We start from the raw sequence: 26,711 nt of genomic DNA on the forward strand, positions 1-26,711 counted from the left end.
AAAAACTATGCACCACACCAAGCCACAGGCATTCAATAATATGCAAATAAATAGAAATATCCCAAGTAAGGAAACAATGCAGCCGACCAAAACATAATTGAACAGTCAGCAATTTAGCAAAACTTTTCTATGTTCCCCATTTAAACTCAACATCAATCCATACTGCTCAAATAGCACATGTGAAAAAAAAGGTTTAGTAAAGTCTGCATAAGAATGTAAAAGTAACACTCACCCCTTATTTGTAAATAAAATCCATGCGTCTGTGCTAGCTGTTAGCCACTCGTAGCGCTCATAGATACAGTCTTTAAATGGGAGTTTTCATTTTTAATTATTATTATCTTTTATCCATGAAAGAGAGATTTCAATAGGCCAGCAGCAATTAGTAAACCGGAGTTTAAGCTGAGGCGCTATTTTGTAAATGCCAAGTTCACTTACAGCTGGGCCTGTGGGACGCGCCGTCCTTGTATTTCCATTTTGATTGGCTGATAATTCTGTCAGTCATGCCAACTATGGCGGCCTACTGTGTTGGGTTTTTGACGAAAGGAATTCGTATAGCTGGTCCTGAGGTTGAACAGCTCGCCAGATGCGTTTAAGGCACTTTTTAAAGTAAAGGAATTTAAAGTAAAACCTAAATAATACCAATAAGCAACTAGTTTGTCGAATAAAAATTAAATTATAGATAAAATGAAGTATTACTAAGACATATTACACTTTTTCTTTTTTTTATTTTCTAGGATCGACAAAGAAGGCCCTGCTGCCCCTGACAGCCCACCACTGCTCTGTATTTTTCAACTCTTGGATCTGAAGGCATCTTTTGATGCCTTCAGATCCAAGAGTTTAATTGAGCACCAGACACGTCTGGTGCTCAATTAAACATTTCTAAATGTTCACTAAGACAGACAGGACTTATCTATCGACGTGTTTCCAACAAAATGTAATGATTTATTACATAACAGCTATGAACTAAATGTAAGAACTTGTGGTTTTACACTCATAAGACCTCAGCATTTCTTTTACTGTCTCTTTAAATTTCATTAAAAATATTTACTTCTGCTCATCCACAGATCCGGCGTTTTGTTATTTTCTGTAAGCATAAAATTAGCCTTGACTTTATTGTCAAATTGCCAGATTCTAAACTGGGTTCAAATCAGAACTTTGACTAGGCCATTCTAATACATGAACATGCTTTGATGTAAACTTGCAGCTCTGGCTGTATGTTTGGGGTCACTCTCCTACTGAAAGATGAATCACTGGCCAAGTCTTAGCCTTTTACAACCTCTAACAAGTTTTCTTCCAGGACTCTTGCATGTTTTGCTCCATTAATTTCCCCATCAGTTTGGACCAATCTCCAAAACAAAAAACAAAAAAAAAAAAACATGTGTCCTTTCACTTTCTTGGTTCTGACTTGTATTTGAAAACTTTCATCACTTTTTACTTGAGGAATCTGCATATTTGGACAATCGCTCCTTCTGGTTTTGGACGTTGTGAAGCTGCAAGGAATTTTGTTCTTACTTTCTTTGTAACTGCTACAACAATTTTTTTTTTAAGATAGATTATCTGCTGTTAAATATTGTCAAGCTGTTAGTATGTAATTCAATTTTCATACAGAAACAGTGTCTTCAGTCAGAGGCTTCTTCAGATTTGCTGCAAGACTGACTGCTACCAGAGATTTACCCATAGTATCAGAATCCACAACTCTTTTGAAGATACTTGGATGCTGAGAGTTGCAACTAAATTTGATTTCCCTTTGGGACAAAGTAGTTTTTGATTATACCCGAATTCCTCGTTAAAAGAAATGTTTGTGGTGAAAAGTCTCTGGTTATTTTTAATACTTTTTACAGGCCCAGTAAGCATATTTATTCCACCCTAAAAGCTTGTTTTCTTAGAGAAAAAAAATAAAGTGAAAGTTTAGCTTTTTTAAGGTTCTTTAATGGTTCAGTTGGATTTGGAAGCATTAGGGCAGTATGGTCAGCAGCCATACGAAACCAAAAAGAAACCAACTAGTCGATGTAGACTGGGAAGGAAAATAAAATACAAGGCAACAAAATAAAAACAACAAAAAAGAAATGGACAATTAAGCAACATCCAGTCACAGTAAGATACACAATCCTGTCCTCAACAGCATGCTGAAAATCAATACGGGGAGATTTTAAGTTCAATGAGGATCTCTCTCTCTCTCTCACACACACACACACACACACATTCACAACTTGATCCAAGGCTGCAGTTCAGCCCTGATGGGTACAATGTAAAGTAAGACACCTAAAAAATGCATAGAGACAAATAAAGAATGTTTTATAATAAAGTAAACATAAAAATACAGACAGGCCTGTTGGCTGTTTACATTGCGATGATTGTTGGAAACATTCAGTTTGAACTTGCCGCCAACAACAACAAAAAAAAAACATTTCTAAGAAGCTGATAGCTTCCACAAATACCAACAATGCATAAACAATGGTCATTGTGACAAGGCTGAATAAACATGAGAAATCACAAAGCAGACATGCTTGGCTTTAAAACATCTTAAAACAAAATTAAATAAATCAGCAAGTTGTTAAGAAATATGCCTGTTGAGACACAAATCTTTTTTTTTTTTTTTTTTTTTTACAAATTCCAGCTGCATCAATTAAAGATTTAACTTTTTTTTGTAAATGACACATAAAAACACATTTACAAACATATTTTTCACCCCGCAGTAAATCAAACAAATAATCTTTGTCCTAGATATTAAAACGTTTTCTTATTTTCTATTTTTAAAAACAAATATCCCGCTGATAATAGTGCAACAGATACAGTACGGTAAAAAAAAAAAAAAACAGCACACAGTTGTAATGTTTGGCGTCATGGGTTTGATTACAGGTAGTTAAAAGTTAGAGTTTGTGTGAATCTAGTGTAAAAAAAGAGTTGCTGCTTGCTGGTTAAATTAATTCCTGATTTAGTGAAAACAATATTGTCAATTCAGGAAACAATAAATTACACCCACAACTCGTTTTTTTTTGTGTTTAAATTGGCACATGGAATTCATTCTTCCTAGTTTCCAGCTAAACGTACAATAAAAAAAAAAAACTATTATATTAAAGTTTTACTCGTCACAATGAGAAAGGATGTTTACACCTGTGTTTCATGTTTGACTCGATAACGTCTGGTAGTGTCTCTGATTTCTGATCAATCGCTCATGATTAAAAATAAACACTGACAGGAATAAAGAAAGCAGCAGAAAGATGAATAATAAATGGGGCTTCATGCACATATCCAGATTTAAACAAAGACCTTCAGGCGTTTCTCCTTCATAAAAAGCGTCGATTGATCCAGCACTTGTTATGCCGTGAACGAAACATGAACGATTGATACTCGCACTCTGATCAATCGGCCTGTCGATACCTTGTCAGAAATCCGACGGTTCATACCACAATTCAGTAAAGCGTTGCTGTTTTTCTTCTTTGCGATTTCCAATTAGAAAACAAACGAGAACCAGCTGCGCCCGTCGCTGCAGAGCACGGCCGAAGCCGACCAAAGCGGCAGACGGGGGTCGGGGATCGATGCGTCGCTGAATGAGTTCATCTGGGTCCTGCAACTAAAATGTGAGCCTCGTAATCAGGCCACAGCCCGGTGTGGAGAGTTAATTCAATTTAAAACCATCCTAAAGGAAGCAGAAAATTTCTTCAAACACTGATGCGGTCATATGCAGCCTTTTTTTTTTTAAATTAGTTATTCCTTATTTAATGTTTTCACACCATCTTCATCTTATGAGTGACCGAATGAGATGAAGTGGTAAATACTAAAGCTGGACTCCACCGGGGAGACTTTCTACCGGATCCTGAGACACGGTTGTAACTTTAAATCTGCTGAAAGTTTTTTTATTTTTTGTTTTTTTATTTATTTTTTTTACAAAACGAGGCCCCTCGTTAACAAAACAACGCACAACAACTAAAAACCCGAAACTAAAGGCAGGGCTTTTAAAAGCAGAAATACTTGTCAAACGTCTTCTCTAACATGATTAATTATCACTTCTCTTCGCCTTCGGGTCAGCTGTCGAGAAGGTCCGCCTCGGTGACCGCAGCAGACGTGATGCTGCCTAACACCTCGATGCGGACAGAACCGAACAAAAATCAACCCTCGATGCCACCACAGAAAATAAAAAAAGAAAACCGAAACCGACAATTACCCAATTTGTGAGTGTGTTCACAGATTGCCTTATTGCCAAGGCCGCGGCCCACAGTGACCCGCTCGAGTGCATCCCGGGTGCCGTCAGTAGGTGAGGAAGGGGCAGGATGTAGGAGGCGAATGCCGCGTCTCCTTCTCCTCCTCCTCTGCCTCCTGCAGGCGCCCCTCTTCTCCTGAGCTCATCGGTGTTGTGTGTGTGTGGAGTTGGATGTTGGTGTGAATCATGCGCAGGGCGGGACAGCGAGTGTGTTTGTTCGGGAAGAGGTGGAGAGAGGCCTGGGTCACTGTCGTCGGTCTTCTGTCTCTGACCGTGAGAACGCCATCACCACGTCCTCTGCACCTGGGATACGAAAAGAAAAAAAAGAAAAGAAAATGAAACATGTTCAGAGTAAATGAGGAAAGCATTTAAAGAAGGTTGGAGTGTTTCCTTTTGTAATAAAAGATAAATGATTCAAAGAGGAAGTGATTCCATCTCGTTCCTCAGTGTGTCGATCAGAGACTTTGACCTTCAAAGCAGTGTGAGAAAAGTGAAATGCAACAGGCCTTCTGCTTTAAAACGAGCATCTGTAAAATGCAACGACTGGTGCAGTTTCATCATATATTCATGTTCTTCTTCTTCTTGTGTAAACTGCAGTATTTTAGATTTTATTTGGCTTAAAGCTGCAATATGTCATGTTTCTTTAAAAGAAAAAAAAAAGCTTTTGTAAAAAATTTGGTTAAAAGTGTCGTGGCAGGATAGTCAGACATAATCTGTGAAAAGATCAATCTCCTCCACCTTTTTCCTTGTCTTCTATTGCCAAGTGAAGATATGTACAGCTCTCAGTCAAAAACCACCAATCAGAGTCAGGAGGAGTGTCTTAGCGCTGTCAATCACTCTCATGTACTCCTGGTGCTAATGGTGGAGAAACATACCGTTACAGGAAAACTGTTTATCTGCCGTCATTGGTGGCTATGCTAACTAGCCTGAGCATTTATGACATGCTGTTCTAACTGCAGCAAAATGAAAATATTCTCTCTAAATGATGCATATACTTTAAAAGCCTCTTTCAGGTACTCTACAGTATCTACAGTCCTTGTAACTGCTTGTTTTAGTAGTTCAAACACAGTTGGTACTAAAAATGGAAACAGTCTAATATCTAAGGTTGTGCTTATTTTTGCTCTTGAAGGTTCAGCCAATCAGTGTCAAACCTCTGAAAATACCAGTGAAAACTAAACCCCGTCTACTCTTTAGAAGGTGGGTGTCATTCCCAACAAAAATGGTATTTTTAAGGATATAAATATTTTTTTTATTATTATTTTAAACAATTTTGTTTCAAAGGGAGCCTTTCATATTTCCGATCAGAAATAAACTTAAAAGAACATTTTAAATCTAAATCTGCCAGAGGTGTTTAACAACGTTCACTAATAATCAGTTCTCCTCATTCGGTTACAGCCTGGTTATCTTGTAAATTATACATTAAAGAAGAGAGTGCAGAAAAAGTGGGAGACAGGACACAGAGGGAACAGAGTGATTGTACAACATTTTGTGAAGAAGCTCAAGCGTCTTCGTTTTCCATTTCAACACCCACGGCTCAAACACCAACTCTAGTTCAACACGTGAAACGTGGGTTCTTATAAATCCAGTCAGCTGCGAACAGCAAAGCTGGAGGAAACGTCCCACTGTGAACGTCGGCTCGGTGGACGCAGGAAAACTCTTCCCTTGCTGGATACACCTGCAGCGTAAAGCCGCTCGGTCGTCTGACGGGGACGTGGCGACGCTCTGAGTGGGCTGCTGACAGCAGTGTTCTGATAACACCCAGATCTGAAGCTTCACTGCCATTCAATCTCCTCCACTGAGGCAGCCTGAGGCGTAAGGCTGCCTGATACTAAAACCAGCTGATATTATCACCATTAAGCATCATTTAGAGTCGACTCGCAGGCGTGACATGCTTGTATTTCTTCCCTTTGTGCTACGCTAGATTATAATTACAGCCTCCTTGATGTTTATGTGACTTATGAGTTCTGTCAAATACACAATAAAACCCGTCTGCTGGCTTTTATTTAGAAACAAGTGATTCATTAGTAGTTTGTCAATCAATTAAAATATTTATATGGAGTATCACAATCAAATAATTGTCAATTTCAGCACTTCTGTGTCTAGACCAGCGGTTCGCAACCTACGGCTCTGGGGCCACTAATGGCTCTTTATATATATATATATATAACAAGGACAGCTTTTACCACAATAAATGAATTAAATTTACATAACCGCAGGACACAGTAATTTCCCCCCTATATGTTTTCTTTAATTTACATGATTTTAATAAAGTAACAAGCTATTGCAGAAATTATCTCAATCCACAATTTATAAAATTATCTTTCTTTATTTTGATAACATAAAACTAAAAGGGTTGTTTATTTTTGTTTTTTTTAAAGAAACATTTCCAGTAACATATTTACCAGAAATTCTAAGTGACATTTTCAGCGCTGAACTAAGGGCAACAATGGCTTTTTGGAGTGTAAAGGTTGCAGACCCTTGATCTAGACATTAACTTAGGAGAAATGAGGGGTTTAAAAATCCTTTGGAAAAAGAAAACCGTTTTGATACTTTTTACGCACCTGGCTCAGCATCTGAATAAAAAGTACACAGATATCTTATGGTTCTGGTCATTTAAAGGAATAAAATGAAGGAGAAATCATGCTTGAGTGCGATAGTCTACTGTCACCACCATCCTGTGCTATAAAAACACACCTTACAGTCTAAAGCATGTTTAACACCAAGATCAACACCTTTTCAAAAGGCTAGGAAGCAGTTCATTTTTTGTTACCTTAAAAAAAAAAGAAGAAAAAAACACTTTCACAGCAGCTTTGAGGAGTGCCTGTTAGGTTTAATCATTAGTGATTTGAAAGTAGGCCAAGAGACTGTGAGCCTCGATCCTCTCTTTGGCACAGAGAGGATCATCTTCATTAGACATAACAGATCCTACAAGCAAGTTTGTGTTTCACTTGGGTGTTGCTTTCAGAGAACATTTATCCTAGGATACATTCAGTACATTTTAGAACAGCAAGGTTAAACCTAGGGGGAGGATGTCTTTTTCTCTTTTGAATGGGAACGATGCAGGTAAATAAAGGAGGAACAGACAGAATCTACAAGACTAGACTACTTTTGTGTGTTATTGTGCGCCAAATTGTTTTCTTCTGAAAGAATTTAATCTGGAACAATTCAAAATGGAGACAATTTTGCACCTGGACACATCCGTCACCTTCACTGCTGCACAACTAAAAACAGCTCCAACAAGGTCACGCTGCAGCACAGCAACCAGTATTAGGACAAGGAAAGAAGGACTGAAGGACGCAAGGACAGAAAGGAAGGAGGGAACGGAGGTACAACACAAAGGAGCAAGTTAGGATAACAAGTAGGGAGGACAGAAAAAGGGAAGGAAAAGGAACATTATAAAGAAAGAAAAGAAAGGATAGAAGAAGAGAGGGACTATGGAAGGAACCAAGAAAGGATGGACAAAAGGAAGGGCACAAAAAAGTATAGACATTAAATGATGGGGAAGGGCATAAAGTCTGAAAAACCAGAACTTTTCCTGAATCCTTTTTTTTTTTTTTTCCCCCAACATTATCCAGTCCTGAAAAATACAGGAACCAAGTTCCAGTTGCCGTAGGAACGCTGCAGATTGACGGACATAAACGGCATCTGAATTGCACGGTGTTTGCATGAAAGATTTCCCCTCCCCGTAGCAGACGGTTCAGGCCAAGGGCACAGAGCAAAGCGAGCCAGAAACCAACAGATATTCTCTCAAAATACCCCCAGAGGCCGAGCTAAATCTGAACACAAGCGCCTGAGAGTCATGTTCGGACCTCGCCCTGATATCAACGCGCGCGCTCGGAGAACGCACACAGCAACAAGCTCTAGCCGCCGAGATGGAAACGTCAGGTCCCTCAACGCTGTTGCCTAGCAGCAGATAAGAATCGGGCTGCGCTGGAGCCGCTGCGCACGAGCGGGCGGCTTTTGGTGAGCTTTGATGCAGCTCTGCTTCCAGCCGTTCTCTCGCCTTCCCATCTGCCTCAGGCTGAATCGCTCTTTACCTCCGCCTCCCAGACCGAGGTGAACATAAAGACCTGCGAGGGTCGATTTGCTAAAGAAAATTTTTTTAAAAATAGCAGCAGTATGTCTTTACCTGATATGTCCTCTACAAATCCCTCTGTAGAAGAAACAAAAAATGACCCAGAGTCATTACAGGAATCATTATTTTGATTGGGAAAATGTCTATCAGCATCTAGACCTGAACAGTCTTGTTCACCGAGCCAGATATTTAAAAAGAGATGCAGCTAAAGAATTTAATTTCTTAAATTTTCTATTAAGAAAATTCTATAAAAGATCAAAGAGTGGATCATTTTTACCGATATCCAAGGAAAGGACAGCATCATCAGGAACAACCTGAACATGCAGTCCTCTCTACACTTCTGAGGCAGCATAAATCAATATTTGGCTTGCTTGAAATAAAAAAAAAGCTACATGAAAGCTTTGGCAAAACCTCCGAGGAGAAGAAATCTTTTATTAAGCTCAAAGGGAGCCTGTCTGAAGTGAGAGGAATGAAGCGCTTTCTGCTCGTCTTTCTAGACGGAAAAAAAAAAAAGCAGAGAAGCGTCTGGATTGATGGCTCTGGTGTTGCAGTGGTGCAGCACCAACAACATTTAAGGTCACGATCTGTGCAGGGTCGGCTGAGGGGATAAAGGCGCTGAGAACAGCGGCGTTAGAAAGGCTGTAGGGACGGGTTGTGTGAGGTTCAACACTCAGTATCCAAAGGTTTGGGCTGAAAACAGTTAATCGATTTTTGAAGAAAGAAAAAAACGCAAACTAATTTAGTTTTTGATTAATTATTAGCTGAAATAACAAACTCAGGAAAAAAAGGCAATTTGCTGAAAAAAACAACAACCAGTAATTAAGATAACTGTTAAATATATATATATACATACATTTTACATTTAAGATGAAAAACCTTCTTTGTCTTCAGGTTTAGCTTAATTTTTATTTAATTCACTCAATAATAAATATGGATAGCTCATGTAACAACCAAAAATATCATGAATGAAGAGGAGCAGAGAAGCAAGAAGTATAAACTTTTAATCTATTCCCCCTGGTTTAGTCTGTATAAAGGAAGAAATATAAATAAAATTTAAAAAAATCCTATTTTGGTTAACAGAATTGCTAAAGAAGTCAAACAGAATGGCCTGAACCTTCCAAATGTTGATGTAGAAGTATTTTTTAAGCTACTGATGCATCTTTTGGTAATTAAGTGTTTTCTCAAGTTTTTTGCAAATTTCAGATATTAGAAAGCAGTTGAGATGTGTAACACTACAGAATACTAAAAAAAAAAAAAATCCACAAATTCCCAAACAAAAGCTGCACAAACACCTAATTTCAGATCTTAGATGTGTCTAATTCTGCCATTTTTCAGTAATGGAAAACATTTTATCTCACTGAATGGTAATTGTTTCAGAAGATGCCTTGAAATTACTTTTGTCATGATTTTGCATAATAATTATTAAACTGAACCTGCCAAATTTCAGATCTTTTATTTAAGCCATTTAAACGTTACATAGTTATTTCAACATGATTGTATTAGTGTTCATTTTAATCTTCAACTGAAATTATTAAATTAAGTGAAACCACCACACATGAAATCATCTTGCACTAAAGATTTAGCAGTGCAGTCTGACAACAATTAGCATTCTCTGTTTATAGAGCAACCTCAAATCCCTGAAGGAAACTCTGGTTTCCATGGATAACAGGTTTCTCGGGCAACTTTTCCTCGCCTCTCATTTGCCGAAGCCCTCCACTGGAGGCCACTGGTTTCCTTAAGAGAGAAACCAGTGGCCTTGTTCTGCAACACAACACAGATTCTACAACTGTTGCCTTTGTGTGTTTAAATGAAATGTAAATACCGCAAAGCCGTAATTAAAACGGTTAATTAAGAGCACCAGCAGTCAGATTATAAAGGAAACGTATTCACCAAATTTCTGTTTGTTTCTTAATCGACTTAAAAAAAAACTAAACAAAACAACACAGTCACGAGTCAAGAATTAACTAATTTACACTAAAACAAGCCTCACTTAATGGGTTCATGCTCTTCCCAACATAATAACAGTGTTCATACAAAGACTACGGGGTCCTGCAAGGCCAAAGCATTAAGAATTCAGAACAAGACAGCTGAATAAAGAAAATCTCATTGCCGGCGCCTTAGCTGATAAATCCTCCTTGGCTTTAATTAAAATCCGCTAAACAATTTTTTTTCTCACTTTTTGCATTTATGCCAATGAGCCAATTAAAATAATCCGAGATGCAAATGAAGTGGCCCATAAACAGCGTGACAGCTGACTTTTCATCAGCGAGGGAATGACTGATTGGAATGGGGGAGAAATTACATTTCTGCACAGATTAAGAAAATACAAATATTCCCATCATATTTTCCTCAATTGTAAATTTCAATCAGATTATTCCTGGGATTCCTTGACTGTGCTGATAAGAGGGGATCCTGTCTTAACACGTAAATCTTTTTTTTTTAACTCTACAAAACTGCTGCAAAAAGAAGCAGTAGCTCCTCAGACCAGACAGGAACCAACATGAACTAGTTCAGATCTATCAATCAAAATTAAAACTGTGTAATGTATCAGAATAACCTATTTTATAACCTCTAAAAATCTAAAACAATTGCATTTTAGTTTATTTTTATATGATAATGGTGCCATTCACTGCATCCCTCCCCCAAAAAAATCCCTGAGATAAATTGGAGTTAAAAAACAAAAACAGTCGAAATGAGTTAAAGTCATACAAAAGTTTAATTGAAAATAATCCTTTTGTTACTGCTTTAGATCAACTTGAAATAATAAAAAAATCTGTTACAATATTAAATCCAGCTGAAATAAAGTAATAAATACAGCAACATTTCCATGCATCATTCAAATTAAGTCTGGGTTGCAGTATATTGCAGTTTTCTCGTTTCAAATAACACCGTTTCTGTAATTTGCAGTTTTTACACTTCTACTATAGTTTTTTTCTTCTCCAAATTACTTTACTCAGCTGCACATAACTATTAATCTGAGTACGGCATTTTAAAAAAAAAACTTGGCAGTATTATTTTACTTGTGTTGTAAATTTCTCCGTACAGCACAGTCTTATTTCTATATTGTTGGACTTTTGTGTGAATATAAATGCTCCCACTTACCTTAAGTTCTTGCTGTGACACCTGATTGACAACAAAGCATGTTTATATTCTACTGTACCAAAAATAGGCAGTTGGGAAACTGATACACTCTGTAGCGGTTTAACACACAACTGCAAAGTGTTAAAATAATCAAACATGAGCTGAGCTTCTCGTCTAAATGTTCCCTCAGACATTTTTTTGCTGAGATAATCCTGGCAGACAGATGTGCTTAGTTTCACGAAGTGCCTTCAGCAGCTTAAAATAAATTCATGTCTGACATTCAAGAATCACAATGTGCTTCTATGTGAAACCGTAAACCTTCTGCTCATCACCACCCAGCTGGAAAGACTCATCTTTGAAAAGAAGTTTGAAAACTTGACAAACTTTGTCACTGCAGCAGATAATTTATCCACTATGATTGTTTTGACGTGCTTAGGTTGCTCCTGGTGAGTGAAGTGAAAATAAAACATTTTGCTTTATAACAAACAATATTGGTGCTGACAAATGTGATATAAAGTGTTTTGTTACTATAACATAATGTCTCATCTCTCTTCTTCAGTTGTAGCATCTGATTCCTTAATTATATACATCAGCTTGGCCAGTTGGATCAGCGACATTCTGATTAAATATGGATTTCATTCAAATTAGCTGATTAACCGTCACTCACTGCAGCAACAGATGCTTGTGCTGTTATTGTAACAATGCAGAAGTTAGAGATGTGCAACAGTCTTGCCCTCAAGGTTAACATTGCTATTCATTTTGTTTATGGAGTAGCTAAAATCTCTCCTTAAAGTTTTAAGGAGAGGTCAAAGTTCACTTGGGGGGTGAACTGCAGCTGCTCACTCCCCAAAACGACGGCCATTAATCCCATCAGATTGAGGAACGCAGAGTTCAAGCATCTCAGGTAAAAACAAACAACCAATTTCAGGTCAAAATTATCAGTCTATTTTAACACCAAACATTTTTATGTACAACGCTGGACAACATCTGGCCGCTCTACGGCTAGCAGCATTGTTATTTTCTGACAGACCACTGATGCACCATAAGAAACACCCTGCTGCTGGACTGAAGCAGAAGCATATTGATGGAGCAGCTGCTGCGTATGATAACATGAACCAACACCAGAAACTAAAACCAGGACAGAATGGTTCGCTCTGTCTAACATTTAAACTCATCAGTAAAATACAGTTTAAAGTTTATCATACTATTATTATTAGAAGGTGTAAATGGAAGAAACAAATCCCATCAAACACACTCAGGCTTGCCAACACACAACGAAACACCTCATCCTTTGTGCAGCCTTGAATATTTAGAAACGGATTACCTCTCCAGCGTGTGTGTAATACCTAATCACAATACCTCGGGCCAGTTCTGGGCCGCAAATAATTCATGGGCGCACGGAGGATGTTCAACGCATCTGTTCTCTAATGTATGAAGAACAGTATGTGTGAAGCACCTTTCACCTCTTCCATCACTCCATAACTTATAAGAAATAACTCCAATGTATTGACAAAGCAAAGACGGCAGAACGTCTGCGAACGAATCACTGATGAGGCTTTTATAGATGCTATAAACCTCCTTAAATGAAGCCATGCTTCACGTTCTGCTGGTTAATGAACAAACGTGAGGCTGTAATGAAACCTGCACAGACTTAACTGCATCTCTTATAGGAGTATAAAAAAAGAGATTATCTCCACTTCTCTCTGGTACTGATTTTGTCATTACAGAGAAAGGACATAGGCAAGGACACCGACCTAACACTTTAAGACGTTGCAGGCAATTTTCTGTTTCCAACGCCCCCTGAAGGTGTGAACGTCATGAACAGGAAAGCAGGACCTGAGACACAGCAGGCCGCTGCCTAATACTCGATTACTGGACAGGAAATCCACCAGAACAAAAATATCTACAGTTCTCTGCTGGACGACTGCAGTGCCGCTGCACTTACACTGTTGCTTTAATGCAGCGCCATCTTGTGGTTTAACCTCAAGCAGCCAATGGGCGGGAGAAAAAGCTCAACAGCGCACTCTAGTGGACTACTCTGAAAAAGAATGAATGTTCATGAAGCAAAAACGGCAGACCCGAGTGCTGATTTGGTTTACAGAGTAAAACACTTTCTGATCGAGGAAGAGAGAAATGACAGCGACGAGTGTTTCGCTCTTGCCGAGGGTGAGTCACTCGTTTCCAGTGATGCGCGCCGTTTGCTGGACGAGAAATCTCAAAGCTGTGGTGGGCGGCTGGATGGTTCCAATGCACAGCCAGGGAACACGTCTGGTCTGCTGAGCTGTGCACTCTTTGAGAATGAGGTGTGTGGAGGGATTTTCCTTTGTTTTCAGTTTAACCAGAGCAGCAGCTCTGCAGCATGTCAGAGCGGCAATGTTTGGATTACACCGCAGAGGGGGAAAAAATCCCAAAACATACACATTTAAAAAGAAAAAACATCCGAACACAATTATTATTGACTTTATGAAGTGTGTGTGTTCCAGCCTTACCCTGGTCTATATTGTGCTGTGGTAGCTGGCTCATCTGACTGTGGACCACACCTGCGTAACTCCGGAGAAAAGCTTCTTCGCTCTGTGTAAGCTGAGAAAGAGTAAACAAAGCTGCTTTATGAAGTCTAAAACAAGAACAGACAAACTCTGATCCCACTGACCTGCATCCTGCTGCTTTGCTCAATAATAATAATAATAATAATAATTCTATAACAACTCTGAAAATCAATTTTCTCAAGGAAATCATTTTTGCTCTGCCTCTTTCTTTTCTTCAGACATTTCATAGTCAGAAACATTTGCATGTATTTTCACTCTGCAGTCATGTTCTTTGTGTCACTGAGTTAAAGAGGTTTCTGTTGGTGTATGCCATGCAAAGCTGGAAATCCTTATGTATTCAAACCTCTTTTCACGTTTTGTCACATTACGACCACACATTTCAGTGCATTTTGATGACATTTATTGTGTTGACCAACAAAATAAATTGGTAATTTTCCAAGATTTTCCAATATTTAGCTTCATCCATCTTTCCGTTAACTCTATCCAGCTTCCACAGCATATCCAAATATCATGATGCTGCCACCACCGTGTCCCATCATGGGACGGAGTGCCAGTTTTAGTTCTCATCAAAGTGTTTTGCTTTAGGAGACGAGACGCTTCTTACATGCGTTTACCATGTTGCTTTCTTTTCAACAGTGATTTTCTTGCTGCTCTTCTGCCATAATAACTAGATTTATGACATGTATAATTTATATTTCTAATGTTCACAGACTTTCCACCTAAACTGTAGGTTTCTGCAGCTCCTCCAGAGTTGACATCAAACGTTTTAGCTGCATTTCTGAATAATGCTACCCTTAGCTGGCCATGTCTTTGCAGAGTTTTTCACTATCCTCTTTGTTTTCATACGACGTACGGATGGCTTGAACAGGGCTCTATGACAGACTCATAACTTGGCTAACGGTTTTATTACCCAAAAGCTTTAAACTTCTCTACATTTTTCTCCCTGACTGCCGTGTTCATTGGTCTTCATGATGCTTCTTGTTCTCTAGGAAAGATCTGAAGCCTTCACAGAACATCTGGATTTATACTGAGATTAAATTAGATGTAGCTAGGCCTTTAGGTAACTTCTCCAAATGCACATCATGCTTTTTAGATTTTTACTGGTAAATAATTTTGAAAATGATTCATCATTTTCCTTCCACACTAGTTTTTGTTTGATAGACGTAAAATCCCCCCAAGTTTGTGAATATAATGTGACAAAGGTAAAAGAAAATGCTATGAATATTTAATGAGATACTATATGCCAGTATATGGCAGAGGAATAGGAGCCCATTTGTCCTTATCCTACACCTAAAATGTGAAAACCAGCCTGCTGGTCCAGTCACCATACTCACATTTGAACCCATTTTCTTGAGCATGAGCAGGACCCGCACTTTATGCTGGATGTACATGTCTTCAGGAGACTTCCCCGGCGCCTCCTCGCGGTTCATCCCCTCTGCTCCTGTGGCTCTGGTGACACAAAAACCAGCAGCGTTACACAAATTCTGCAACACATCTAATGTATATTAAAGGCGCGAGTTGAAAAATATGAAATTGTGGAGGGTTTTTCAACCACAAAGTCAGGCTACATTAGATAAGATTAGATGAGATCACAACTTCCGGCAACTGTTCATTTGCTGTAGATAATATTTTAGGTCTGGTGGTTCTAGTTAACCTTTCTCGCTTTTTTTTTTAAAAACACGTTCTGCTTTAAATTCTGATTTATAGGGGCGGGACACATTTTTATTTTTTTTTTTAAACAGCCAAAGTACACACACATGGATGCATAAACCGGAGTGTGACCATATGAAAGCCTATGCATACATCCCGTCTGACCTCTTTGGACGGACTCTTATCTTTCACTATGGTCACAGTGCAGCGCAGGTTTGGCGCCTCACCACTTCATTAATATTGCGAGGTAGTTTTCGCACAGATCTCACTTCTGCCTCTGACCTATTTTAACAGCCAGTCTGCAGAGATGCAGAATATAGGGAAAAAGGAGTGAAGAAAAAAAAAACAGAGGGAGGAGGTGAAAGCAGGCGATAAAAAGAAGCTGCCAAATCTAATGTGGGTGATAAAAAAGGGAGAAGTTACCCTGTGATCGCGTGTACGCATCAGGGTCGGTTGCTGTCGCATTAAATCTCACATTGCACCAACAATGAGCGCTGCTGGATATCCAGCTTAAATCTGCTAATTGAAAAACCGAAACACACAAATAAACCCATTGAATACAAAAACTGATGTAGAAGGAGAGCACATCACTATGCATGTCAGGATTTTCTCTCCCCAAAGAATATCTCGTATAAAAAGCCTGAGCAAACCACAGAAAATGATGATAGTTCTGGCAATTTATTTTTGGCCTCTTATCTGAACAAAGGGCTGCTAACGCATGCTGACAGGTCGTTTGATGTTGGGTTATATTTAATTGAGGAGCCGGCTGATCAGCCCTCTTTTCCAGAACCCACCAGAGAGAGGAAGAGTGGGGGTCCTGCTGGCCACTTAGTTGTCAAAGTGAGGCAGTGAAATCACCCAGATCAGAGCAGCTGGAGCTCATACAACTAGCTACAACGTCTATAACCGGAGCAACCTTCGGTAGACTTTTGTCGCGTATGACAAACTAACAAGCAACCAACAGAGTTGCTTATTCGCCTCAACCTTAAGGCTGATCACGTTTTTTTATTTGGAGAGCTCCTGAAGACTCAAAGACAGACGGACATAAAAAGATGGAGAGCTCTCTGGCGTCAGTTTAGCTGCTCAGAAAACCTTCAGGGGATTGGTGGTGGTGGGTGAACGAGTTTGGGTGGGGGTAGAGATGAAGGGAGGATGCTGGCGGATCATGTAGGGAGGGGGGTGCTGGTGGCGGCAGCGTCTTTAGATCAGCCTCCGTGACGCTTTTGATCACGTCTCTGAGCCTCAGACAAATTGGAGAGCTCGCATGCCGAGCAAAAAGATATGTGGCGTGGAGACGGAGTGAAACTCAGCAGGATCAATATGTCTTCCTAAGAGGTGTGAATCAGACGGTCACTCCAAGTAACGGGACAAAAGATGAGTGGAGAGTGTGGTTACTCAGCCAAAGGAGCCGCCTTGAGATAAGATCTTTAGAAAGGTGATAAAGGGGGAAAGGGGGAGGCTGCACAGTGGCGCAGTTGGTAGAGCTGTTGCCTTGCAGCAAGAAGGCCTGGGGTCTTTCTGCATGGAGTTTGCATGTTCTCCCTGTGCATGGTGGGTTTTCTCCGGGTACTCCGGTTTCCTCCCACAGTCCAAAAACATGACTGTCAGGTTAATTGGCCTCTCCAAATTGCCCCTAGGTGTGAGTGTGTGTGTGCATGGTTGTGTGTCCTGTGTGTCTATGTGTTGCCCTGCGACAGACTGGCGACCTGTCCAGGGTGTACCCCGCCTCTCGCCCGAAACGTTGGCTGGAGATGGGCACCAGCACCCCTCCCGACCCCACTGAGGGAAAAAGGGTGCAAGAAAATGGATGGATGGATGGGTTTTGATAGGTGCACTTAATTTTATTGTCATGTAGCGCGGGGTGCTGGTTTTGATTTGGTCTTGGGTTCAGTGGTCCAGACTACAACTCTGCTACGTGGCTCCTTGGTTCCATGCCCTCCTCTGCCAGTTGGATTTCTTTCAAAATAAATGTGTGGCAAAAAAAGTGAAGAGCATGTTATGTTAGGACAGAAGACGAGATGTTTCCATCCCTGAAATTATGATGCATAGAATCATATATCTAAGTCTAAACTATGTTACAGAATAAACGCAATAAAAACATGCTTTATCTGTGGCATATGATCATATGATTGGTACACTTAATGATATTAGTGATTAGGCAATGCATTAGCAAGTACTTTTACTTTTAATACTTAAGTATTTTTAAAAACCAGTACTTTTTTACTTTTACTTAAGTAAAATGTTAATGTGGTACTTTGACTTTTACTTGAGTACATTTTTGTCTGTGTATTTGTACTTTTACTTAAGTACATTTTTTGAGTACTTCCTCCACCACTGAAAATCTGCAGTAGGAAATAATAGTTTAAAAAAAATTTAAAAAAAGAATTGTGTTACAATTCCTGTAAAATAAATGCAACCAAAGCCTTTCCTGGCTTCACTTTTTTAGGACAAAGAGTCTATGAAAAACAATTACATTTTACTCCAGAATCTGGTTTTGAGTGCTCCCCGTCTGCAACATCCAGCTAAAATGTTGAAGACTGCACACTTTTCATGTATTGTGCAACATTTCAAATGATTATGGTAAAAAAATCAGCCCCTTTTTGATAAAAACTGACTGATAATGTTTTGCAAAACACAAAAACTGGGATTGTTACTGTAGATGTTTGAACAGTTTTTTCACTTTTTTTTTTACAGTTCAAGTTATGGTTACATGCATCTATGAGGTGGTTCAGCAGTAACGTTTACAACAATTCAACTCCTGTGATAAAGGAAAAGTTTAACTTTTACAGCAATGTTGATTTTTGGGCAGCTTTGACTGGGTGCAGTGACACTGATGAATGTTAAATACTTTTTATTGCCACAACAGTTTGAGGCCATATTGTCAATCTTGTGAAATGTTTCAGGTGCAAACAAAGTGCTGTCCAGTTGACAAAAGCAGTTTGTACAAAGTGTTTTAGTCTGATTTAATAAAAATAAGTAGATATTTCTTAACATGGATTTTTTCCTACTGCATGTATAGGCTTAAAGTCTGGATTTTAAATATTTCTGTTACACTGTGCTACTGCAGTAATGAGCTGAATTTGAGGTTTTTCACACCTCTTTACCGAGAGTACAAATAAATATTTTCCTGTCTTGACAATGGTTTCTATGAGTTTGTTTGAACCTGGGAGCACTTCATTCCCAAATCACTTGCAGTATAAATAAACATATTGCTTTTATGACAAGGCTTTACAATTCCACAGAGGTTTGCTTTTGAAGCTTGAAAATCCATATTTAGCATCATATCCACGCAGGACTCTGCTTTGAGTGCTTCAGGTTTTATTTTTAGCCAACCCTAAAAGTGTCAGGCTTGTAGCCTTGTAAATAAAACAAGGGCAACAAAAGCACAATATGAGAACGTTAGGCAGTACTTCTAATTTTGAGCAGACTGTAGAGATGTGCCATCAGAAACGTGATGAGTACCGCAAACACAAAAAAGACAAAAAAACTGCCTCTTCCTCTGATGTGATGGAGAATAAGCTCCGCTCCAAGGTTGTTGTTTTTTTATACATTACATCTTGTTCTGACCACTGATGCAAATGAGCAAAGGATTGGCATCATTTGCTCATCTTTTGAAGGAAGCACTGCCTTTAGAAAACATTTCCTCCAAATACATAAGCTTGCTTTATTTCTACTTTAACCATTTCTTTCAATCTTGGACCAGACTGTCCTGAATTGAGGAGAAAGGTGGGTAACATTTTAGTTAAGCCAGTTATAATAAGCAACTAATCAATCAATTACATGATAAACTAAAATGAGCTTGATAATTTTCATTCTCATGATTAACATTATTCGAAGGGCAATTTTGCTTGCAGACACATAACCCATTTTATTTATGATTCCAGTTGTAAGTGGTTTTATTTACGGGTTTTGGTTGCTATGTTTTATGTTGGATATTTAAAATATCTTCCAGTTAGATGTTAAGTGTGCTCTACAAAAAGTTTATTTATTAAAACAAATAATTATCAATAATGATAAAATTATCATTCTTAATGTAATGATACTGAAAACGGTCTCAAAAACAACATTATTGGAACCATTTATTATCCAGCGAAATGACAAGCCTAGTCCAAACAGGTATTAATGATAAAACTTTAAAAAAATTATGTAGCTTTATGTGTTGCTATAGCATTGTCCTGTAATCTGTAGTTAGTTTCAACTTCGGCTGTCATGAGACCATAATTAACACCCGTCATGACGCATTTATAACAGATTATGATTTCTTGGTTAACATCCAGTTGTCCTTACAAATAAATATTCGTCTTTGTTAATGCCAAGTTGTCGAAACATTTTAAATAATGCCAACTTTGCATTAAATGTGTTATTAGTTACTGACTTTAATTCTTAATGTCAGTCATAAACATTTGTGAGGAGTCCATGTTCATGAAAAGTGTTAGGTCAAGTTTATGGAAGAGCCGTGTCAATATTATGTCCTTTAAATAAAGTTGGTGCTATGATTGCAAAATAAGAAATTTCATTACAAAATTGACAAAGACTGCAATTATGATCTAAACAGGCCTATCAAATCTATAGTGAATAATTATTAATATGCACACATAAAAATCCGGAAGATACAAACTGAGAAGTGTGCAAATTTAAAATAATTGCAGATCTACCACTTTAGTCAGACTAGATAAGCTACTTTGTACAAATTTAAGAGCAACATTTAAACCCAAACCACAGGGCCGTGTAGCCTTCCAGGAGCTTGGTGCTATATTTCACGTCTTCCAACCCTTCAAGTACCCCAATCAGGAACCTGTCAGATTCCTTTGTGTGTTCCCGAGGTTAGCATGTAGTGGTGGGCTGGCTCTGCATTAATCCCTCGAGGGACACTCAGCCTGCCTCGTCTCAAACCGGGTAATATTCCAGACATAATCAAAGGCTTTCTTTAATGCTGATCCAGGTCTAATCCCCCTGAGACACACCCCTCCTTGCTTTCTCTGTACCAGCGCTGGGCTCTTGTAAAGAGTTGTGATGTTGGACAGAGAATTTATATCAATCAGAATATCAGGGGCAGATAAATCAGGCTAAGAATTGTAATAATACAATTTAGATTTGTGGCATTGAAAGAAAATGTCCTGATTCTACGGGTACTACGGAAGTTAGACTGTTGTATTGTTCATTTTGACGTAACGACACAGAGCAATTTAACTACACATGCATGTTAATGTCCCAATAGTGGACCTCGCTAACTTTTAATTAAAGACAATTCTCCTATATGCTAAATATAGCCTACCTTGGCTCAAAGTTTTGCAACAGGCTGTAAGCATTTCCAAATCCATTACACTCTATGACAGACTGGTTGAAAGAAGGCATGAGCAATATTCACAATAGGCCAGATTTACTGAAAAAATATATACATACATGTAAAATTAGGCATAACATGTTCCATCAAATCCAGTCATGTCCAGGTTGGATGAGTAGAGTTTAATTTCAAATTAGATTAGGTTGAACAGATTTGTGGTGTTGCATACACCATTGAACACCCAATCTAACACATCAGGTGTTACCATCAGGTGAGCGTTACCAAAGACAGGGCATTATAAGCCTGGTGGGCCACCAGGCTTTACTTGTGCCCCCGCCAGGCAACGCATTGCTTATTTATTTAAGTCTTTTTAAAATATTTGCATTTCTTAAAGCTTCATAGTTGGTGTTCAGGTGTTAATCTTCCAATCTTCCAGTAACGCATGATTATTAAGTGATATTTTCAAATTTCCTGTCAACTTTAAACTTTTTTTTTTTTTAAACTCAAAAACACGACAAGCCGCTGGATGAATGACTGCCCTGACACCCAACCACAGGGCCACAGGTTTTCTGGCAGAAACCTTGAAAGAAATGAACTTTTGCTTTCTTTTATTGGTGGCTAAACAACTCTACTGTCAGAGCAACTACTGGTCATTTGACACTTTTGTGTCTTTACAGTTGTAATCTGTTGTTCTTCTTGTTTTTGGGTTCATGCGTCCAGTCTTTGAAAGTGGCCAAAATAACGACATAAAATCCAATTACTGAGTTTTGGACAAAATGTTATATTTGTGATCTTTTGGAGCCAGAATCAAAATTAAATCATGCATTTTGTTATTTGCACAACCCTACTTTCCTTTAAACGATAGCTAATTGAGCTACAATTCTGGTAGTGTGCAGCAACATGTGGGGGCGGGGGCAGGACTGTGTAAGGAGATGTAAGCAAACAAAATCCTGCTCACTTTGAGTTTTTCTGGCAAAAAAAAATTATAAAAGACTTTAAACCAAAGGAACTCCATGAAAGAAGCTTATAGAGGTTCTGAAACTGTAGCTTTTTAAAACCTCACTGTTTTGATACGGATACCCCGACCATACCAAGTTAAAAGCCTAAACGCAATCAGAGAAGTTATACAGAGGTAGCGTTCAACATTGATAAGAGACTGGAGAAAATAGCATTCCCAATCGTCTTTGCCTCCTTTGATTTTCTCCTAAACATCTTAATGACAGTAAAAGTAGAAAACTTTGAGTCACTCAAACTACAGCAGTATTTCTGTTTATGGGGCTTGGATTTATGGACAGTGTAGGCAAAAGGACTTTTTACTGTTAAAGCAAAAAGATAAAAATGTTATGCGAGTCATCCTTAATCATAACTTTGAAAACTTTTCACAGTAAAGATGTGATGTTTTCAACAATTACTGGCTGCTTTAACAGCAACACATGATTTTTGGTTCTCCTTATTTGAATATCGTCCGGTTACGGTCAAACAATCAAATGGTCCATCCATTACCAAAAGTATCAATTGTCATTTCTAAAAAGGGACAAACAAAGATCAATTCTCAAAAACATTTCAGATTCCAGACATGCCACAAAGTGCAACAAGGGTACACATTATGCAACGTGATATGCTCCCACATCTACAGAAGGTCAAGAAGGCCAGAGTCTGTCGGAGAGCACAGAAACAGTCGCACCCAACGCGGTTCATTGCATGATGCTCGTACGACGCGAAACATCCGGTTTACAAATCACATTCCTACAGCAAGCACGAGTCCTGCAATACGACTCGAACAGTTTGATGGCTTGAACAGATAGGAAAAACTGAGAGCGAAAAATAACCTGAATTCAATCATGAGCTGCTCCAACGTCCTGAGCAAATGTGTGAGAAACATTAGTAGGCCATGAGGCTGGTGTGGCTGCCAGCTGATCAGCCTGCCCTGGTTCTGCAGAGCAGCTGTGCCACTGCAGGTACATGCACACAAACACACACACACACAACCAACATCTTGTCATATCTTGCTCACTTTTCAGTCAATGGTTTTATTAATAAAACATTTTAACAAGTAAAATCTGTCCCTACAATACATTTTTAACAGCAAACATCGTTGATACCTTTGTGTCATAAGCCTGGTCTATTAAATCTAGTTTAAGTCAATTTGTTGTTATTGACACATTTTCTGTTTTTATTATTTTTAATGAACTTAAAGCATTATTTGAATCAAAGGAATAGCTTAAAATTCTGGCTGCCACAGATCACAATCAACTAATTGGTCAGTATTTCTCCCAAACTCACCTCTTTTTGTGCAACGCACACCTGCCTACAGAATCGATTCTTAATAATTTCTGGAGCAATATTTGGAAAAAAAAGAAAGAAAAAGCAGACAGATATAGACAGATAAACGATAGCGATAGACAGTGACAAGAGAGAGAACTAAACTAGATGTATAGAGATGTATTGCAGATGTTTTTTACACCGTTTTCTTTTTCCTAACTGAGCCAGAGCTGGAAATATTATTTTCATCAAATGTCATACTACTCTGGGTTACAGGCACAGTGAAACACACCATGATGGATTTGAAATCTTTAAAAGAATTAAAGATGTCTCCCTGTTCAGGTCCGTCTTAAATGCACCAGTGAAGGTCTGAATGATTCATTTTGGGAGAATGTGTTGTGGACAGAAGGTGAGCTCTTCTGCATTCACCCGACCCGATCATAATCCCCACAGTCAGGCATGGAGATTGAAACTCTATGCTTTGGAGCTGCTTTTTCCGTGAAGGGTGGAGAAAGACTTAATTGCTTTTAGGGGCCTCTGGACAACATGCGCCACGAAATCTCTGGCAAGAATCTTCATCTCTAAATACAGGCAGTGTTTATGCAATCAGCTGTTCATGAACGAATGCAGAAATTAGAGGGGAAAAAACTGCCGCAGTCGGTGTCTCCATTAACTCTAATAAGTATGTAAATTAAAGACAATCATTGAAAAATCCATATTTAAAATGTTACTGCTAATTTAAAATATGAACTAAGGCTAAATACGTGACAAAAATATTTCCCTGAAGCACATATTTGTATTTGCCAACAACACAACATAAAATTTAAGGGATGAAACATTTGGATTTCTTTACTTTAGAGCAGTGAATTGCTTATCCCTCTTCCAACATTTTTTTTAATAATAATCTCTAGACTAAGTGTTTGTGATATGGAATGAGAATTTTATCACAATGTTTGTAGCAATAATGTGAAATGAACGAAGATGGTGATAAATTAAGTAATTCTATGGCACAGCATTTGTTGCACCAAGTGCAACAAAAACAAATACTGCCCTTGAAAAATAATTCTATTTAAATTAGACTTTTTCAGGATGTCAGTTAGTTGGAAAAAGTGTGATTTATATATATATATCACTAAACTGCACACAGTAACAGCATTTAATCATATTTTAGTGATATTTATTGATGCTCCAGTAGGATAAATAGTGGGGAAAAAAATAGAAAAAATAACATTACCCATAATGCTGCCAGGTTTTGTTTAATTTTAACATTATCAATTGGAATTTATAAAGACAATGATGAATCAAAATTATCATCATGATAAGACAATTTTCCAAAAATACCATTATAATAAATAATAAATGATACAATAAATGCCCAGCCTTACTCTAGACCCAAGCACTCATTCATTCTTCGATTAAATCCTCATCTGAACATTTGCATCAAGTCAAGACAAAACAAGTTATGCCCAGATAGTAAGTCATTAACCTGGCATTCGACACAAGTTTATGAGATCAAACCAGTTTTGGTCCTCCAACACCAAGAGGGTGCCAAGCAGACAGCAGAGGCTAGAAAAGGTTCGACAAGGACCTGCTGGTTGTATCGCAGGCATCTCTGCTCAGGCAGGGACCTTACAACAATAGTGGCAGTATTTGGGACAATGGTGATGAACTAGATTGTGAAAACATCAGTGATAAGTGGGTCATGTTTTGTCGTCGTCATGTGATGCGTGAATTCAAATAATTTGGCAGAACTCAACAAACTTGAATAGATAAGCTGACAGATGCCTAAGATGAAGATACCATTTCCATACTTGCTCAGACCTAGAAACTAGCTGATGATTAATTAAAATTCTATTTTAATTAAGCATCTAGACTATTTCCATACATTCTATTCTAGACTATTTCCACACATTTCCAAACTCCATTGAAACCCTGTGGAAAAAAAAAAAAAGAACATCTCATCTGGTCTATGATCACAGAGCATCTATTCTCACTCCTCAGGGTCCCTCAAAGGACCTGAAACAGAAGCTGCTGCCTTAAGCTGGTCCCTTGGGGGGTGCAGCAGCACGATTTTCAAAAGCGCCAGCATCAAAGCAAGGCAGAAAATACTGATTACAAACAGCTATATATATGTTCTATGTTCCGGGAACAATTTAATGTAAGTGGCTGTGAATAAGAGACAAGGAAACAAGGATATCTGGAAATGAGAAAAGGGGGGGAAAAATAAAAAAAAATATGAGAGTGATTGATTAAAATTATTCAAAAGATTTGTAAGTGATTATGTGAAAACGTCAAGTGAGAGATGATGACATGCTGGATGTGGGTAGCAAGACTAGGACCAAAAAAGGAGAATAACCAGCCGTTCCCCTTCCGGTATCGGCCGCATGCAGGCAGCTGATGATGACCCCTCATGGAGTATAAGGAGGCAAGTGGTCCTAATCTTTCCGCATAAAATGTAAACAGCTAAGAGAATGTGCAAACTAAGAGAGGCTTAGCATGCTGTGGTACACGACCAAGTGTGCCAGTTGCCAGGGGGATTCTGTGTGTTTGCCCATGACCAAGGCCTGACACCTGCTGGCTGCAGCACTCATCAATGTCCTGCTGCCAACAGGGAGCCAGCTTTGCCACTAAAAGGGCTGTCAGATACTGGGGAGTGGGGGGTGCAGCAGACACTCTAAAAGGCAGGGTAGCACAATGGATCAGTGGCTGCATTCAAAAATAGAAAACCTCTTAAAAGGGAGTATTTGTGCACTAACTTAAGGGTAAAAAAAAACATAAAATATTGAGTTGTACGCCTGTACCCACAATATCATGGTTGCCTTGTGGATATCTGTTGTAACATGTAGGAATTCATAATATATACTGCAGTTACTGTCAATTGAAATCTAATATAATTTGGAGAAAATGTACTTTCTATTAATGTTTGTGGACAGAAATTGAAAAGTCACAGCTTCAGGAAGCCTAAATAGCTTTTTAAAGCATATTAGTGCTGCTCAGAAATCATGTTGCGGGACGTAGACAGTTAAACTGTAGCTCCATTAGCAAGCAGCAAACCGTTTACCGATATCCCCGAACCGTTTCAGAGCTAGAGCCATTGTTGTAACGCATATAAGCATGAGCCCTAGCCAGTTATAAGTCCTCTATGTTTTAATATGAACTGACATTTTAATTGGAGAGAACCAAAGCCGAGCCGCAGAGCTAACCAACCAAGCTAGCTCGCCTAGCATGCCCCAGACAAAAGCCTGAATGAAGTTCCAGCGGAGGGAAACAGCATCCAGGTGCCGCCGCTACACGTCCGAGCACGGCGGTCCAAACTAGAAAAAATAACCCCCTTGACAAACTAATACCCGTCAAGTAAACGACAGCTCACCCCTCCTGGTCCAGCTTTACTTTCTTGTGTGATCTGTTTGAATGGGGTGTTGTTGTATTAGCAGGGCGTCCTTTTCCGGGGTCACATCCCTCCAGTCGGCAGAGCTACGGCGGACTGAATCAACCAGCAGAGACCGCGGCTGGAGCTACAGTACCGCTGCATGCCGCAGGGGGCGCTAACGACCAAGCTGAGGATACTCTTGATTGCACGTAAGGTTGAACTTTTCGCGATTATTACAGTCA

At 38.8% G+C, this 26,711-nt stretch overlaps 1 protein-coding gene across 1 annotated transcript; it reads right to left on the bottom strand.

The window, feature by feature from the left end:
• Positions 1-1,907: 1,907 nt before the first annotated feature.
• On the bottom strand, positions 1,908-26,608 carry ctnnbip1 (catenin, beta interacting protein 1). The gene is made up of 4 exons (XM_008413358.3): positions 26,470-26,608; positions 15,238-15,352; positions 13,847-13,937; positions 1,908-4,504 (listed from the first exon to the last, which is right to left on the bottom strand). Exons 2-4 carry the CDS (start codon positions 15,331-15,333, stop codon positions 4,446-4,448), a joined length of 246 nt encoding a protein of 81 aa, XP_008411580.1. The 5' UTR covers positions 15,334-15,352; positions 26,470-26,608; the 3' UTR covers positions 1,908-4,445.
• Between the last annotated feature and the right edge of the window lie 103 nt (positions 26,609-26,711).

The sequence above is a fragment of the Poecilia reticulata genome, chromosome 7 (genome assembly GCF_904066995.2).
Source record: "Poecilia reticulata chromosome 7, P_reticulata-male-v2, whole genome shotgun sequence".
Lineage (NCBI taxonomy): Eukaryota > Metazoa > Chordata > Actinopteri > Cyprinodontiformes > Poeciliidae > Poecilia > Poecilia reticulata.

Coding starts and splice junctions, on each gene's coding strand:
- ctnnbip1 (XM_008413358.3), bottom strand. CDS start 15,333: ATGAACCGCGAGGAGGCGCCGGGGAAGTCTCCTGAAGACATGTACATC. Junction 13,938..15,237: donor TCAAGAAAATGGGTTCAAAT/GTGAGTATGGTG, acceptor ACTCTTTCTCAG/CTTACACAGAGCGAAGAAGC. Junction 4,505..13,846: donor ACAGCACAATATAGACCAGG/GTAAGGCTGGAA, acceptor TTCGTATCCCAG/GTGCAGAGGACGTGGTGATG.